Below are 19,017 nucleotides of genomic sequence, written 5' to 3'. Positions count from 1 at the left end.
TTGGCATTGACTCCTTGACTATAACTAAGCAGTATCAGTAACATCTGTTAACTTATCAAGGGTCAAGGAAAACCACTTACAGTCCTTTGCCTTTAAAAAAACAGTATACAATTCAGTGGTTTTAATATATTCAAAAGGTCGTGTAACCATCACCACTATCTAATTCTGTAATATTTTCATCACTCCTTAAAGAATCCCTGTACCCAATAGTAGTCACTCCCCATTCCCTTCTCCCCGCCAGGACATGGCAACCACTAATCTGCTTTCTGTGTCAGTGGATTTGCCTATTTTGAACATTTCATATAAATGGAATCATACCATAAGTGACCTTTTGTATCTGGCTTCTTTAACTTAGCATGGGTTTTCAAGGTTTCAGGTTGTTGCATGTATCAGTATTTCATTTTCTTTATGGATGAATAATATTCCATTGTATGGACAGACCACAATTTGCTTATCTGTTCATCAGTTGATGGCTATGTGGATTGTTTCCACTTTTTGGCTATTATCAATTCTGTTAATGAACATTTGTGTATAAGTTTTTGTGTGAGCATATGTTTTTACTTCTCTTGGGGTGTATACCTAGGAGTGGAAATGCTGGATCATATGATAATTATATGCTTAACTTTTTGAGGAACTGCCAAACTATTTCCACAGCAGCTGCACCATTTTGCATTTCCACCAGTAATATGTTCCCACATTTTTATTGTCAGTCTTTTTAAATTACAGCCATCCTAATGGGTGTGAAGTGGTGTATTGTGGTTTTGATCAGCATTTCACTAATGATTAATGATGTTGAGCATCTTTTCATGTGGTTATTGGCTGTTTGTGTATCTTTTTTAGAGAAATGTCTATTCAGATCCTTTGTCCATTTTAAAATTAGCTTATTTTTTATTATTGAGTTTTCAAAGTTCTTTATATATATTTTGGATGCAAACCCCTTATAAGATATGATTTGCAAATATTTTGTCCCATTCCTTGAGTTGTCTTTTTTCACTTTCTTGGTGGTGTCCTTTGCAGCACAAAAGTTTTTAAGTTTGATGAAGTGAAATTTATTTATTCTTTTTTTGTCTCTTATGATTTTGGTATCATAAATAAGAAACCATTGACTAATTTAAGATCACGAAGGTTTACTTCTGTATTTTCTTTAAGAATTTTATAGTTTAGCTCTTATTAGTCTTAGATCAATTTTGAGGTAAAATTCAAATATATTGAATTGCACAAGTCTTAGTTATATACTTTTGAGTATACACTTATGTAACCCGCTCTCAAACACAATTTCTGTTTTTCCAGAACATTCTTTTTATGTTTATCCAATCAAATCCCTATTCCTCTGGAGGCAAGCGTTGTTCTGATTTTATTCACCTTAGATTACTTTAGCCTCTTTTAGATCTTTTCGTAAATGGCATTATATAGTATGTATACTTTTGCATCTAAGTTATTTTGTTCCACATAATGATTGTGATATTTACCCACTGTGTTACCTGTATCAGTGGATCTTTATTTTTTTTATTGCTAAGTAGTATTGCATTGTATGAATGTTGCATATTTTATCTGTTCTTGATGAACAATTGTGTTGTTTCCACTCGTGGACTATTGTGAATAAAGCTGCTGTAAACATTCTTGTAGAAGTCTTTTTTTTTTTCCGGTCTGGCCAGGGATTTATCAGTCATTTCAAAGAACCATCTTTTGGTTTCATTGATTATTTTTTTCCATGTTGTTTGATCTTTTTTTACTTCACTGAGCTTAGCTCTTTGCTTTTTCATTTTTTCTCTTCTTTGAATTTAAATTGCTTCTTTTCTGGTTTCTTAAAGTAGGATATTAGATAATTGATTTGAGTTTTTTCTTTTTTCCTAATGTTAGCATCTTCTTTTCATCTTTGGAAAATTATTAGCCATCATGTCTTCTAATATTTTTTGTGTTTTATTCTCTCTTTCCTCTCCTCTGGGACTCCACTTATATATGAATTGGAGATGTCTGTTAGCCCACATGTCTCTTATGATATATTTTTAATTTTATTCTTTTTTATATCTGTAGTTTAGTTTGGGTAATTTCTATTCTCCTATCCTTGAGTTCACTTATACTTTCTTCAGTTCTATTCATTCTCTTGTTAAGCCCATCCAATGAATATGAAATTTATAATATTCTAATTTTCAGTTCTAAGTTTTCATTTAGGCCTTTTTTGATAAGTGTTTTTGAAATTTAAATATCACTCTGTTTTTTATAGTGTGAAATGAAAGCAAGAATCACATAAGTTTTAAATTTTTATGTACTGTGTCATTTACATCAAGCACTAATGAAAGCTTAATTAATAGTTTTTGGATGTATAAACATTGTAATTAAAATTAGAACTTCTTTGCTTTGGTTAATAGCTATTTTTCTATATAATTTAATGTATTAATACACCTGCCTTTGGTTTGGAATGCATAGAATCTAATGATCAATTTAGGGAGAATCTATATCTTTATCCTTTTCCGTCTTGCAATCCATTAATATGATGTATATCTTCATTTATTAGGCTTTTAATATCTTTAATGTCTTGTAGTTTTCTATATAGAGTTCTTCCATATATCTCTTAGATTCATTTGTAGTTACGTGGCATTTTTTGATGCTGTTATAAATGGTATATTTCTAATACATTCCATTTTCTAATTCTTTGTTCCTATATAGACTTAGAAAAATTCACCTTGTATCTAGTGACCTTGCTATATTCACATATTCTCTGTTAATAGTTTATGTCTAGGTTCTTTTGGATTTTTTACATACATATTCATACCTGTGGATAATGACAATTTCCTTTGTTTCTAATCATTATATCTTGTATTTCTTTTTCTTCTTTGTTTGCACTGCTGGCCCTTTGGTGCGATGTTGAATATATATGGTAGTGGACATCCTCTTCTTGTTCCTAACCTTAGTGATAAAATAAATGTTCAGTATTTCACCTATATGTATGATGTTTGCTATAGACACATTGTATAAACCTTTATTAGATAAAGGAAGGTCCCTTCTATTCTTAGTTTGTTAAGAATTTTAGTTATGAGTGGCTATTGAATTTCATCAAATGCCCTTTTTTGCATTTATAGAGATGATCATATGATTTTTTCCTTCATCAATTTTCTAATATTAAATCAATCTGGCGTTCCTGGAATAAACGCAAGTTGGTCATGATGGATCAACCTTTTCATGTACAGTTGGATTTGATTTGTTTTTTTATTTTTTAAAAAGATTTTTCTATGTGTAATCTTGAAAGAGATTGGCTTATAATTTTCCTTTCTTGTAATGTCCTTGTTAGGTTTTATTATCATGCTGAGTTCAAAATGAATCCCCTTTTCCCTGTTCTCTGGAAGAGTATTTATGATTGGTGTTATTTCTCCCTCAAATGTTTGGAAAATTCACGGGTAAAATAATCAGGACCTGGTATTTCATTTGTGGGAAGATTTTAATTACAGATTCACTTTTCTTTAGTAGATATCAGACTATTCAAATTTTTAACTTCTGTCAGTTTTTATAAGTTTTATCTTTCTATAAATTTGTTCATCTATTCTAAATGTTCAAATCTGTTTGTATGAAGTTTTTTGTAATATTGTTTATATATCATTTAATTGTTAATTACATTAATGTTTTTAATGTTTTGATTGCTGACATTGATAATTTGTACCTTTACTCTTTTTTTCCTGATTAATCTTGCCTATGTGTCTGTCAGTGTTAGTGTTTTCAAAAAGGCTTGATATATGATAATGTAAGTCTTTTAAGGTTGGCAGGACTATTCTTGGTTCTTTGTATTCTTGTGTAAATTTTGGAGTCAATTTATTACTTTTCTAAAAAAAAGACATGGATTTTGATTAGTATCTATAGATTTTCTCTGTTGTATATTTGCTTTTTATTTCATTAATTTCTGTTTCCATTTTTATCATGAGGATTCTCTTTTTCAGAGAATAGTAATAATTATTTGGTGATTCTTTATAAAAATATCTATTTGTTTATAGTGGATAAGAAGCTTCCAATGTTAATTTTTTCGTAAGTAATTGATGCATATTTGCCCAAAAAAGACACATGAACACAAGTCATGCTGAGGGAAAGAGAGACTTTGTGTACAGAAATGTTTTCACCCACAGCACGCATACACACACCACTTAGGAATAGTAATTGTGCCAAAATGTACTTCAGTGTTCTGAACTATTTAATATTACCTTTCAAAATATAAATTAACTAAGTTGAAAGGGGCTTATATATTTGAAAGATGAATTAGTGGGGAAGGGAGATTATATGTTTAAGAAAATTTAATGCTTGATTTCAGTACAGTGACCCTGTCTCACTATATAAAAACGCTAATTGATGTGTTTATCTTTATTTTTCTAGTGATATGCAGCTTTCGGGGATCTGTCCCTCAAGGGTTGGTCTTAGAAATAGGAGAAACGGTCCAGATTCTTGAAAAATGTGAAGGTAAGTATGAACCTATAAAGCACACAAATAGTGATAATTTGGGGCAGTATTATATACATTTATTTTGTAGTAATAGATTATAAGCAGTCATCTTGAAGCCATAATTAAACCACATTATGGTATACTGTTATAAAATCCTTCCTGATCTATGTTCATCCTAAAGGTATGAGCTATTTTGACTCTAATCTAATAGCAATCATTGAGTAACTCATTGGCTGTCAGAACATGATTTTTGTATACTATGTCAAATGACTATTTTTGATTTCCTACAGTCGTATAGATAATCTTCCACCAGGCTTAGCCGCATTTGAATAGAATTGAATTGTAATCAGTTTATTTATATGTTTCTGTCTGATTGGCTGGACATGATCAGTCATAATTAAAACAAGGAGTAAATACGCTCAAATGAAGTTTCGCTTGACTACTGTTCTCTTCTGTGACATATATGGGTATTTCTTCTATAACATTTATGCATTATTGAGAAGTACTACATTCTTCAAAATCATACACTCAAATCAACAAGATATATGGGGAAAATTAAGTTAGGAAGAAATCATGCAAAATCAAAGCATTGACAAAAACAAAATCGGTACCATGGGAAATAACCTGGGCAGCCTAGACTAGCAGTTCAGCATGGCTAGCAGCCATCTCAAAGTAACAGAGTGGAAATGTTGCTGTGTGGACATGAAGACAATGTACATGGAAGTGGAGCTCTCATCCGTTTGGCTCCTATTAAGGTGGATATGGGAGTAAGGCAACCTGCCATAACCGAGGAACCATATAAGTTTGGGAGTGCACTTTCTGGAAAGAGAGCTCTAGTGCAGCACTCATTTAAAATTTTCATAAAACAGAAATATAAATCAACACCCCTTCACGACAAAAACTCTTAGCAAAATAAGAATAGAAGGGATTTTCTTAATCTGATAAAGGATATCTACTAAAAAGCCTAAAGCAAACATCATATTTGTTGTGAAATATTGAAAGATTTCCCACTGAGTTCTCAAAATGAGAACTGCTATCACCACATCTGTTGAACATTGTACTGGCAATACTAGCTAGTGCAGTAAGGTAAGAAAAAGAAAATACGTAAGGAATGGAAAGATAAAATTGAAACTATCATTTGTAGATGATATAATTGTGTATGTAGAACATCCAGTAGAATCTATAGAAAAAACTATGAAAATAAATAAGGGAGTTTATCAAGCTTGGTGGCTACAGTGTCAGTATTTTAAATATACATTATTTTTCGAGGTGTTCACAACAAAGAATTGGGAAATGAATTAAAGAAACAATGCTGTTTATATAGTATCCCAAACATCAGATGCCCAGAAATAAATCTAATGAAAGAAATATAAGATATCTACATTAAAAACTACAAATATATTATTGATAGAAATTAAAGAAAATCTAAACAAATGGAAAGATTTACCATGTTTATGGATTGAAAAGCTTACTGTCAAAAGATGCCAGATTTCCCCAAATCGATCTAGGTATTATGCAATCCCAATAAAAATCCATCAGGTTTTTAAAATAAATTTTTGGTATGGAAATTGAGCAGCTGATTGTAACATTTATATGAAAATGCAAGAGGTTACCAAGAGCCGAAGACAATTGTGAAGAAGATAATCAGACTGGAGGATTTATACTACCAGATATCAAGATTTATTATAAATTAAGACATTGTTTTGGGGCAAAGAAAGAATAATGAAGTAGAATAGAGGGTCCAGAAACAGACCATTACGTATATCATCCAGTGATACATGAAATAGGTGATATTGCAGTGCAGTGGGCAATTGATCTTCTTTACAGTATGTGATGCTGGGCCAATTGGAATTAAAAATGATGGCCTATTCAATAAATGGTATTGGGTCAATATTGAAAGCAATGAATCTTGATCCTTACCTTACAGCATTTACCCCAAATTTCAGGTGGATCATAGATATAAATGTGAAATGTAAAACAATAATGCACCTTGAAGGAAACATAGGAAAATATTCTTCTTAACCTTAGGGTAGACAGAGATCTTTTGTAAGGATACATAAAGCACTAACCATAAAGGAAAAGATTGATAAGTTGTACTTTATTAAAATGAAGATCTATTGTTCCAAAGATAATCAAGGAGAGGGAAAAGGCAAGCTACAGAGTGAGAAGTATTTGACAAATGACTTGTATTTAAAGTATATAAAGAACTACTACTAATCAAAAATAAGAAGACAATTCAATAGAAAATGGGCAGAGAAGGCTTGAATGTGTTCCTCACAAAACAGGTAGTCTAATGGCTCATAAACATGTGGAAAGGTGTTTAATCTCAATCATCAGTGAATGCAAATTAAAACCACAATGAGATACCACTACACAGCCATTAGAATAACTAAAATGAAAACAACGACAATACCAAGTGCTGATGAGGATGTGGAACAACTGATAGTCTCATAACACTGCTGGTGGGAGAGAAAATGGGATTACCACTATAAAACTCTCTGGCACTATTTACTAAAGTAGAATGTACATGTACCTTATGATCCAGCAATTCTACTCATAGGTTTAAATCCAACAGTAAAATACATATATAAAATTTTAGTAGCAGCTTTATTTATAATTGCTGCAAACCGGAAAAAACCAAAATGTTCATCAGCAGTAGAATGGGTAAATAAATTGTGGTATATTCATACAATTGAATGTGATACAGAAGGGAAAATGAATTGTTGCTACACACAGCGGTACAGATGAGTATCACAGATACGCTCTTGACAGAAGAAGCCAGATGTAAGTGTTCATGCTGTTATGGTTCCACGTACATAAAGTGCAGAATGAGGTAAAACTCACTGTTCCTGATATTAGTCAGAATAGTGCTTAGATCTGGCTTCTTTTGCTAAGAGTATATTGTATATAGTAACAATTCATCCATGTTCCTTTCTGCATCACATTCAATTTAAGGGTGTGTGTGTGTGTGTGTGTGTGTGTGTTTTAGTGACTGGAAGAGGCACGAGTGGCTTTTGGGAAGCTGGTAATATTTTGTTTATCTGAGTGGTGGGCATACAGGTGTATGTAGTATATACAGGCATATACTTTTTGAAAATTTATTTAGCTGTAGACTAATGATTTGCACACTATGGATGTTATGTATCAATAAAAAATTTACTTAAGAAAATAAAATAACTTTGTAAAAAATTGATGAAAGTACAAAGATGCAACAATATAGATGAATCTAAAAAATATTATGTTGAACAAAAGGGCCAGATATAAAAGACGACAATCTCTATGATTCCATTTCTATGAAATTAAAGAACAAGCAACACTACAAATCTATGGGGATAGAAATCAGAATAGTGGTTGCCTCAGGAAGAGGATTGACTGGAAAGAGACATGAGGGAACTTTCAAGATGATTGGAAAGTTCTACATCTTGAAAAAATATGGGTTACGTGGGTGTTACATTTGTCATTGCTCATAGAACTGTACATTCATGATCTGTGCGTTTCACTGTATGTAAGTTATGCATCAATGAAATGGATTAATGTTAAAAAAGGAAGAAAATCAAATTGTAGACTGAAATTTTTTTTCAGTTGTCAACGAAAATAATCCATAACCAATCTATAAATGAAAATTTGGGAGAGTTTATTCTGAGCTAAAATCTGAGGACCATGGCCCGGGGCCTTTCTTGCCAAAGGAAGAAAGGGCAGCAAAGAAGTGGGGTGCACAGAGTGGTTATATACCCCCAAACAGGATGTTTCACATATGATTGAAATGTCCTTTTACAATAGTCGCGAGACTGCTCTGTCGGCACAGCGATTGATGGAAACAGCAGGTAGGTCTACTGTCTGGTGAACACAGCAGGGTGGCAGGTCTGTTGTCTCGAGCCGGGTGGTCACAGTTGAGCTGGCTGGTCAAAGGTGAGCACAACAATCAGTTCCTAGCCTAAGGAAAGATGCTTATCCTTAAGGAAATGCCAATGTAGCGGGAAGTTGCACCTTTATCTTAAGGCCATTTGTTCTTGCCGTAGTAAATGTTTTAAAGCAGATACACAATGCGTGCTCAATGGCCACAGTCCGGCCCTTTTGGGAAAACAAAGTCAAGCCGAATTAGGTTTACACCAAATGGCTTCCTCATGTACTCCAATATATCCTATTGCTTGCCATTTCTGTTTGTCACAGTGATATAACTGACAAACAACCAGAATATAAAAGAATTCTTGTAAACCAATAAAAATAAACAATAGGTGAATAGAAAAATGAACAAAAATATGACCAGGGACTTCACAGAAATGCTCAGTCTTGTCAGCAGTCAAGGAATAGTGAGTTAAAATGAGAATGATGGACAGTGCCACACACATTAGTTTGAGAAGACTGAAATGTCTGACATATCCAGATGTTGGTACAAATATGTTTCAGTGGGAATGCTTACACACTGCTGATAGCTTATTAAGTTAGATGTGCATTTCCTGTGACCTAGCAGTTTAACTCCTAAGTTTATACTTTAAAGAAATGTTTTTTAAGCTATCCTTATCAAATCATTATGGAGGTACAAAATCCATTTAGTGGCTCACAATCAACGTTAATCAAAAAGAACAGAATAAAAAATAATCAGTAGTACATTGCTCTATCAGTCATTATCCAATCAGGAGACAGAAATCACACTAATAATTTGGATAGGGAATATTTAATATAAATAATTGTTAACTAGTAAAAAGTGGTTAACTACTAAAAGGAGTAAAACAAGATTGAAAGGGATGTAGAAGTAGCAAATGCAGAAATCAACTGCTACTTCTAGGGCTGAGGAAAAGCTGACAAAGAAGGAACTAAGAATTTAAAAGAACACCTCTCCATCTCAAAGCTGAGATTCAGACCCTTTTGAAAAGGGCATGGCTGCCATAGGAATTTGTAGCCTGTGCATGATAAAGAAACTTGGCAGAGGGTATGGATTGGAGTTGGTCTGTAGGAGCAACCTGCTGGGTAGCCGAAAAACTTATGGAAAGGCACGAGTGAGCCGGAGCTTGTCCATAGGTGCAGCTCCTCAGATGGTGGAGAAATTTGCAGAGTAAGAGCCATAACTTCTCTGTGAAGGTGGCTGAGGTAAGCTCTACAGGACCTCCAATGTGCCAGTTGGCTAGGGTGCTGGCAATAAAACAGCAACACACCAGAACCAAGAAGGGAAACCCCATTTTCCTGCTGTGGCCTTCCGTGTCCTGTTAGTACCCTCTACTGCAAAGCCTGACACTGAGCTGGCAAAGGAGAAATGTTTATACAGTCTATATTAGTCTGGGTTTTCCAGAGAAACAGAACCAATAGAAGATATATGTAAGTATATATGTAAATAAAGATTATTATAAAGAATTGGCTTACATGGTTATGGAGGCTGAGAAGTCTCAGGGTTTGTGGTTGGCAAGCTGGAGATCCAGGAGAGCCAATGGTAGAGTTCCAGTTGGACTCTGAAGGCCTGAGAACCAGGAGAGCCGATGGTGTAAGTTCCGGAATGAGTCCAAGTCTGAAGGCAGAAGAAGACCGATGTCCCAGCTTGAAGACAGTCAGGCAGAGAGAGCAAAATCTATCTTACTCCACCTATTTGTTCTATTCAAGCCTTCAGTGAATTGAATGAGGCCCACCCACCCACATTGGGAAAGACAATCTGCTTTACTCGGTCTACCAATTAAAATGTCAGTCTGATCCAGAAACACTCTCATAGGCACACCCAGAATAATGTTTAACCAGAAATCTGGGCACTTTGCAGCACAGTAGGTTAACACATAGGATTAACCATCACAGGGCCCAACTCGGAGTATTAAAAAGCAGGATAAAGAAGGGTAGATTTGGTGCTGAGGGGCAGTAAATTGGTAACTGGCACAATTGCAATGTAACATTATTAAATTTTTTCTTCATGAGTTTTGCTTCAATTTATGTGTATGGGATTAAAATATATTCTAAGTCTGGGCCATGGTAAAAAATATTTGAATGCCATTCATCTGGAGACACTTCTACATATGTACACATGAAGACACCAAATTCCTACAGCATTGTGTGTAGTAGCAGAAAATTGATAACATTTTAAATGTCTAGCAACAAGAGAATGTTAGAGAAATAAATTGTGGGATCTAATGTAAGCATGGTGATTATACTTAATACTACTATATTAAATACTTGAAAGTTACTAAGAGAGTAGATCTCAAATGTTCTCACCACAAAAAAGAAATGGTAATTATGTGACTTGATGGAGGTGTTAGCTAGCCACTCTGGTGGTAATCATTTTGCAGTATATAAGTATATAAGATCAACACATTGTACATTTTAAACTTACACAATGTTATATGTCAATTATATCTCAATAAAGCTGAAAAAAAATTAAAAACAAAAGCAGTAAAATAAAACAACATGGAAAAACATGCTTGTATTTCTATTTCTTAATTTTTTCCATTTTATTCTTATATGTTCACTCTGTGCAGTGGAAGATAAGATTTTAGCTCTGTTATCCTTTTGCATTTCAAACGTATGCAAACATACTTCTTACATTCTTATACTTGTTAGTTAAATTAGTATTTGGTATTTATATTATTTTGATTAATTCATAGATGATCTGTATAGTATATTGTCATTGTATCTTGTAGTACCGTTTGTTATCTCTGGAATTATTTAACTTATTTTTTAATTTGCTTAGTTTTCCATGTACCTATCAATTTATCACCAAATTTCTCAATAGTACTTGAAACTATTGGACCATTCAAATGTCTCAGATGTTGGTTTTGGTTATTTTCCTTCATGATCATCCTAGGAATAACCTTTGTTTCTTTTCATGTTGAACTCTCTGTTTCCTAGATCTGAATTTATCCTTTTTTTTTTTTTTTTAGGACATTCTAATTTTTGTGGAGGAGAAATCCTCTAAAAGTTTCTTGAGAAAAAATGTTATGGAAGGTAAATTTTTTTTTTGAGAGCTTGAATGCATGAAAAAAAATCTTTATTTTGCTCTCCTGCTTGACTGATAATTTGGTTGGGTGTAGAATCCTAGATTGGAAATTATTTGTTTTCATACATTTCAAGGCATTGCTCCGTTTGCTGTTGCATAAATAAGATGGCATTCTGATTTTTAATCATTTTATTTTCTGGAAGCCTTTAGGCTGTATTTATTTTCAGGATTCTGATATTTTACAATCCTATGCATGCTTTTGGGAATGTTATTATTCGTCTTCTCCCCCATTTGTTGTGCTGAGCATTCACTGGACCTTTTTAATCTTGAAGCTAATATTTTTTCCATTCTAGGAAATTTTTTCATTACTTTTAGGATTATTTTCTTCCCTATTGTTTTTTCTGTTTTTCCAATCCTGTTACTTGAATGGTGCCTCTCCTATCTAGGCTGAATCTGTCAGTTGATAATTTTTCCTCATCTTTCTGTGTCTTTATCTTTTTGTTCTTTGTTTTGGGATATATAGGCAATATTATCTTGTAAACCTTCTGCTGGAGTCTTTGTTTCTGCTCTTATATTTTCTTTTTCCAAGAGCATTTCTTGCTATCTAAATGTTAATAGCTTCTTGTTCTTGCTTTATGGATGTAAATCTATGTTTTCTCTCTGAGGCTATTATCGTTAAAAATTTTTTTTTGTTTTAACCTTTATTCTTCTTCCTGTATTCTTTCTCCTCTGAATCTCCTCCCTTTGCCCCCCTTTCCTGTTTTGATCTTTGTGCTCTGTGTTAGAGGTTTTCCTTAAGTGACTGGTGAGCTTTATTTGTGCGTGTGTGAGACTGAGGAGGGGAGGGCTTCACACTGGTGGCTAATCAGGTGATTTCTTTGACATTTGTGTTTCATTAGAGGATACTATCCTGCCCCCAGCCCAACTACCACTGCCCTTAAGATTTTTTCTCTTGAACTAGTTACCTTGAAGGACTAATCCTCCAATATTTTCTATGGGCATTAGAAGCTTATGCCACTGTCCTGGCAGCCCAGTAGGAGTAAGGATTGGGATCTATTTTCAGTTTGGTGCTCATCTCTGTCCTTAACAAAGCATGGCTTCCTGAACCCTGAGCCTGCCTGCTCCAAATTCTCCAGGGAGTGATCCTGTGGTTTTCTGATAGTGTGGAGAGGTAGAGGCATATCTAGTCCTGCTTGGTGGGCAGAACAGAGAAAGAACTGCAGAATTTTGGCTGTTTTTCTTATGGAGTTTTAACTAGTTCTTTTGTTTTCAACCCCATACCATACCCAGGCCTTCTGTTTTTTTCCATTTTCCATCTTAATGAGATATAATTGACATATAACATTGTGTAAGTTTAAGGTGTAGATTGTGATGATACACATGTATGTTGTGAAATGTTTGCTACAATAAAGTTAGTTAACAAATCATTTACCTCATGTAATTCCTATTTTGTTGTTATGGTGAGAACATTAAAGCTGTACTCTTAACAGCAATTTTCAAGGATACAGTACAATTATTATTGTTAATTATATTCACATTTGTAATATAGTTTGAAATCAGGAAGCCTGATGCTTCTGGGGTTCTTCTTTCTCAAGATTGCTTTGGCTATTTTGGATCTTTTGTGATTCCATATGAATTTTAGGATTTTTTCTATTCTGTGAAAAATCTCATTGAAATTTTGATAGAGATTGCACTGAATCTGTAGATGGATTTGGGTAGTATGGGTATTTTATCAATATCAACTCTTCGAATCCATTGACACAGTATATCTTTCCATTTATCCTGTGGTCTTTTTCAGTTTCTTTCCTCAATGTCTTATAGTTTTTGGCGTATAGATCTTTCATTCCTTGGTTAAATTTATTCCTGTTTTATTGTGTTTGATGCTATTGTAAATGGGATTGTTTTCTTAATTTCTTTTTCAGATAGTTCCTTTATAGTGTATAGAAACTCAAATGACTTTTTTTTTTTTTTTATTAATGTTATGATGGATTACAAGCTTGTGAAATTTCAGTTGTACATTTTTGTTAGTCATGTTGTGGGTACACCACTTCCCCCTCCGTACCCTCCCCCCACCCCCCCATTTCCCTGGTAACCACCGATCAGATCTCCTTCTCAATATACTAATTTCCACCTATGAGTGGAGTCATATAGAGTTCGTCTTTCTCTGACTGACTTATTTCGCTTAACATAATACCCTCGAGGTCCATCCACATTGTTGTGAATGGGCCAATTTCGTCTTTTTTTATGGCTGAGTAGTATTCCATTGTGTATATATACCACATCTTCTTTATCCAATCATCAGTTTCTGGGCATGTAGGCTGGTTCCACGTCTTGGCTATTGTAAATAATGCTGCGATGAACATAGGGGGGCAACGGACTCTTGAGATATCTGATATCAGGTTCTTAGGATAGATACCCAGTAATGGGATGGCTGGGTCATAGGGTATTTCTATTTTTAACTTTTTGAGAAATCTCCATACTGTTTTCCATAGTGGCTGTACCAGTTTGCATTCCCACCAACAGTGTATGAGGGTTCCTCTTTCTCCACAACCTCTCCAACATTTGTCGCTCTTGGTTTTGGATGTTTCTGCCAATCTAACGGGGGTAAGGTGATATCTTAGTGTAGTTTTGATTTGCATTTCCCTGATGATTAGTGATGATGAACATCTTTTCATGTGTCTATTGGCCATATTCATATCTTCTTTTGAGAAATGTCTGTTCATGTCCTCTGCCCATTTTTTGATCGGGTTGTTTGTTTTTTTGTTGTTAAGCAGTGTGAGTTCTTTGTATATTATGGAGATTAACCCTTTGTCGGATAAGTGGCTTGTAAATATTTTTTCCCAATTAGTGAGCTGTTTTTTTGTTTCAATTCTGTTTTCCCTTGCCTTGAAGAAGCTCTTTAGTCTGATGAAGTCCCATTTGTTTATTCTTTCTATTGTTTCCCTCAACTGAGGAGTTACCGTGTCCGAAAAGATTCTTTTGAAACTGATGTCAAAGAGTGTACTGCCTATATTCTCTTCCAAAAGACTTATTGTCTCAGGCCTAATCTTTAGGTCTTTGATCCATTTTGAGTTTATTTTGGTGTGTGGTGAAAAAGAATGGTCGATTTTCAATCTTTTGCATGTGGCTGTCCAGTTTTCCCAGCACCATTTGTTGAAGAGACTTTCTTTTCTCCATTGTAGGCCCTCTGCTCCTTTGTCGAAGATTAGCTGTCCATAGATGTGTGGTTTTATCTCTGGGCTTTCAATTCTGTTCCATTGATCTGTGCACCTGTTTTTGTACCAGTACCATGCTGTTTTGATCACTGTAGCTTTGTAGTATGTTTTGAAATCGGGGATTGTGATTCCGCCGGCTTTGTTTTTCTTGCTCAAGATTGCTTTAGCAATTCGTGGTCTTTTGTTCCCCCATATGAATTTTAGGATTGTTTGTTCAATTTCTGTGAAGAATGTTCTGGGGATTCTGATTGGGATAGCATTGAATCTGTATATTGCTTTAGGTAGTATGGACATTTTAACTATGTTTATTCTTCCAATCCATGTGCAAGGAATGTTTTTCCATCTCTTTATGTCATCGCCTATTTCTTTCAAGAAAGTCTTGTAGTTTTCATTGTATAGATCCTTCACTTCCTTGGTTAAGTTTATCCCAAGGTATTTTATTCTTTTCGTTGCGATTGTGAATGGGATAGAGTTCTTGAGTTCTTTTTCTGTTAGTTTATTGTTAGTGTATAGAAATGCTACTGATTTATGCACGTTAATTTTATACCCTGCTACTTTGCTGTAGTTGTTGATTATTTCTAATGGTTTTTCTGTGGATTCTTTGGGGTTTTCTATGTATAAGATCATGTCGTCTGCAAACAACGCGAGTTTTACTTCTTCGTTACCTATTTGGATTCCTTTTATTTTTTTTTCCTGCCGAATTGCTCTGGCCAGCACCTCCAGTACTGTGTTGAATAGGAGTGGTGAAAGTGGGCACCCTTGTCTTGTTCCTGTCCTCAGAGGGATGGCTTTCAGCTTTTGTCCATTGAGTATGATGTTGGCTGTGGGTCTGTCATATATGGCCTTTATTATGTTGAGGTACTTTCCTTCTATACCCATTTTACTGAGGGTTTTTATCATAAATGGGTGTTGGATCTTGTCGAATGCTTTCTCTGCGTCTATTGAGATGATCATGTGGTTTTTGTTTTTCATTTTGTTGATGTAGTGTATCACGTTGATTGACTTGCGGATGTTGAACCATCCCTGTGTCCCTGGTATAAATCCCACTTGATCATGGTGTATAATCTTTTTGATGTATTGCTGTAATCGGTTTGCCAAAATTTTGTTGAGGATTTTTGCATCTATGTTCATCAGTGATATTGGCCTGTAGTTCTCCTTCTTTGTGTTGTCCTTGTCAGGTTTGGGGATCAGAGTGATGTTGGCTTCATAGAATGTGTTAGGGAGTTCTCCATCTTTCTCAATTTTCTGGAACAGTTTGAGGAGAATAGGTATTAAGTCTTCTTTGAATGTTTGGTAGAATTCTCCAGAGAAGCTGTCTGGTCCTGGACTCTTGTTTTTGGGGAGGTTTTTGATTACCGTTTCTATTTCCTTACTTGTGATTGGTCTATTCAGATTCTCCATTTCTTCCTGATTCAGTTTGGGGAGATTGTAGGAGTCTAGGAATTTGTCCATTTCTTCCAAGTTGTTCAATTTGTTGGCATATAGTTTTTCATAGTATTCTCTTATGATCTCTTGTATTTCATTGGTATCTGTTGTGATTTCTCCTCTGTCATTCCTGAATTTATTAATTTGCGCTTTCTCTCTTCTTTTCTTGGTGAGTCTGGCTAGGGGTTTGTCAATTTTGTTAATTCTTTCGAAGAACCAACTCTTTGTTTCATTGATCCTTTCTATTGTCTTTTTTGTTTCAATATCGTTTATTTCTGCTCTTATTTTTATTATTTCCCTCCTTCTACTGACTCTGGGCTTTGTTTGTTCTTCTTTTTCTAGTTCCGTTAGGTGTCGTTTGAGGTTGCTTACGTGAGCTTTTTCTTGTTTAGTGAGGTGAGCCTGTATTGCGATGAATTTCCCTCTTAGGACTGCTTTTGCTGCATCCCAAATGATTTGGTATGTCGTGTTCTCATTTTCATTTGTCTCCAGATAATATTTGATTTCTTCTTTAATTTCTTCAATGATCCATTGTTTGTTGAGAAGCGTGTTGTTTAGTCTCCACATTTTTGCACCTTTCTCTGCTTTTTTCTTGTAGTTGATTTCTAGTTTAATAGCGTTATGATCAGAAAAGATGCTTGATATTATTTCAACTCTCTTGTATTTATTGATGTTTGCTTTGGTTCCCAAAATATGGTCAATCCTTGAGAATGTTCCATGTGCACTTGAGAAGAATGTGTAACCTGCTGTTTTTGGATGAAGTGTTCTATATATATATCTATTAAGTCCATCTGGTCTAATTTTTCATTTAATTCTATTATTTCCTTGTTGATTTTCTGTCTGGATGTTCTGTCCATTGGTGTTAATGGTGTGTTGAGGTCCCCTACTATTATTGTATTGTTGTTGATGTCTTCTTTTAGTTCTATTAAGAGTTGCTTTACAAATTTTGGTGTTCCTGTGTTGGGTGCCTATATATTTATAAGTGTTATGTCTTCTTGGTGGAGAGTCCCTTTTATCATTATATACTGTCCCTCTTTATCTTTCTTTATCTGTTTTGCTTTGAAATCTACCTTGTCTGATATTAGTATAGCGACACCTGCTTTCTTTTGTTCATTATTAGCTTGGAGTATTGTTCTCCATCCCTTCACTCTGAGTCTGTGTTTGTCTTTGGGGCTGAGGTGTGTTTCCTGGAGGCAGCATATTGTTGGATCTTGTTCTTTGATCCATCCTGCCACTCTGTGTCTTTTGATTGGGGAGTTCAATCCATTTACATTTAGAGTGATTATTGAGACGTGGGGGCCTACCACTCCCATTTTGTGTCTTGTTTTCCGGTTTTCTTCAGTTTCCTTTGTTTCTCGTCCCATGGTTTAATCTGTTCTGATGTAGAGCTGCTACTCTCTGTTGTTGTCCTTCTACTTATCTCCTCTGCTCTTGGTTTTGTAGCCCCTTTCCTTTTTTGGATTTTTCAGGAATGAGGGTTTTCCTGAGGATTTCCTGAAGAGGAGGTTTTGTGGCAATGAACTCCCTTAATTTTTGTTTATCTGGGAAAGTTTTTATTTCTCCATCGTATTTGAAGGATATTTTCGCTGGGTAGAGAATTCTCGGCTGTAGATTTTTGTCCTTCAGATTTTTGAATATATCATTCCACTCTCTTCTAGCCTGTAAAGTTTCTGCTGAGAAATCTGCTGATAGCCTGATGGGGGTTCCTTTGTAGGTTAGTTTCTTTTGCCTGGCTGTCCTTAATATTTTCTCCTTGTCGTTGACTTTTGCTAGCTTCACTACTATATGCCGTGGAGTTGGTCTTCTTGCATTGATAAAGTTTGGAGATCTATTGGCTTCTGTCACCTGAAGATCCATCTCCCTCACCAGATTTGGGAAGTTCTCAGCCATTATTTCTTTGAATAGGTTTTCTGCCCCTTTCTCCTTCTCTTCTCCCTCTGGTATACCTATAATCCTTACGTTGCATCTCCTAATTGTGTCTGATAATTCTCGGAGAGTTTCTTCATTTCTTTTAAGTCTTGCTTCTCTCTCCTCCTCTGCCTGCAACAATTCTATATTGCCATCTTCCAAATTGCTAATTCTTTCCTCCATATTATCGGCCCTACTGTTCAGAGCATCTAGATTTTTCTTAATCTCCTCTATTGTGTTCTTCATTTCCAATATTTCTGTTTGGTTCTTCTTTATCGTATCAAACTCTTTTGTGACATAGCTCCTGAACTCGTTGAGTTGTCGGTCAGAATTCTCTCTTAACTCATTGAGAATCTTAATGATGGCTGTTTTGAAGTCATCGTCATTTAGGTTATATATCTCATTTTCTTTGGGATTGTTTTCTGTGTATTTGTTGCTTTCTTTCTGTTCTGGAGATTTAATGTATTTTTTCATATTGCTTGATGTTGTTGATTTGTGCCTCCGCATGGAGATAGAGTTTAGTTGCTCCTTTCACTTGTTTCATCTGCTGCGGTGGGAGGAGCAGCTGTTTATATTTCACCAACCAGGAACCCTGTCCGTAGTTGCTAACTGGGCCTGGGCCCCTCTTCGTAGCCACAGTGGCCCTTTGGATTCCCTCCTCTGCCGTGGGGGCCGTCACAGGGGGGCTTCAGGCTGCAGGTGCCTACTGTTGCAGCCCACCTAGATGTGCTCTCTCCTTGGGGTCTGCAATGGTGTTATGGGCTTTTCCAGCGGCCAGGGGTGGGATCACTTATATTTGTCGCTCCGTTGCTGTCGGCACCCACCAAATCTCACTTGTCCTCTATGGGTCGCAGGAGAGCTGTTGGCATCTTCTACAGTCTGTGGTTAGTACACCTAGCTATGCTGCTTTTGCCCTGGGGTCTTCCAGCCTTGTGGCTGGCGGCTGGATGCCTTCTACTGGTGCTGTGCAGAGGCTTTCCCTAAGGCTGCTGTGAGCCTGTAGGGTTTCCCCCTAGGCTACTAAGCTGGGTCTCTGGAACTCTCTCCAGCCCCAGTCCTCTCTGAGATCTCCGGCAATCCCTAGCCTCACGGGGTGGGCAACGGCAGCTGGGGGTCGCCCCGCCCTCAGGGCTTCTC

General features: G+C 35.5%; 1 protein-coding gene across 1 annotated transcript in view; it reads left to right on the top strand.

Annotated features, from left to right (window-relative positions):
* DOCK3 (dedicator of cytokinesis 3) overlaps window positions 1–19,017 on the top strand; it is a 441,430-nt gene that overhangs the window by 59,278 nt on the left and 363,135 nt on the right. Inside the window, exon 2 of the mRNA XM_046674809.1 lies at window positions 4,357–4,440. Within this exon, the coding sequence (XP_046530765.1) occupies window positions 4,357–4,440 (84 nt within the window). The remainder of the gene's footprint in view (window positions 1–4,356; window positions 4,441–19,017) is intronic.

Source organism: Equus quagga, chromosome 1 (assembly GCF_021613505.1).
Source record: "Equus quagga isolate Etosha38 chromosome 1, UCLA_HA_Equagga_1.0, whole genome shotgun sequence".
Lineage (NCBI taxonomy): Eukaryota > Metazoa > Chordata > Mammalia > Perissodactyla > Equidae > Equus > Equus quagga.
Note: the sequence above shows the minus strand (reverse complement) of the source record. Positions and strands in the feature narration are given on the sequence as shown.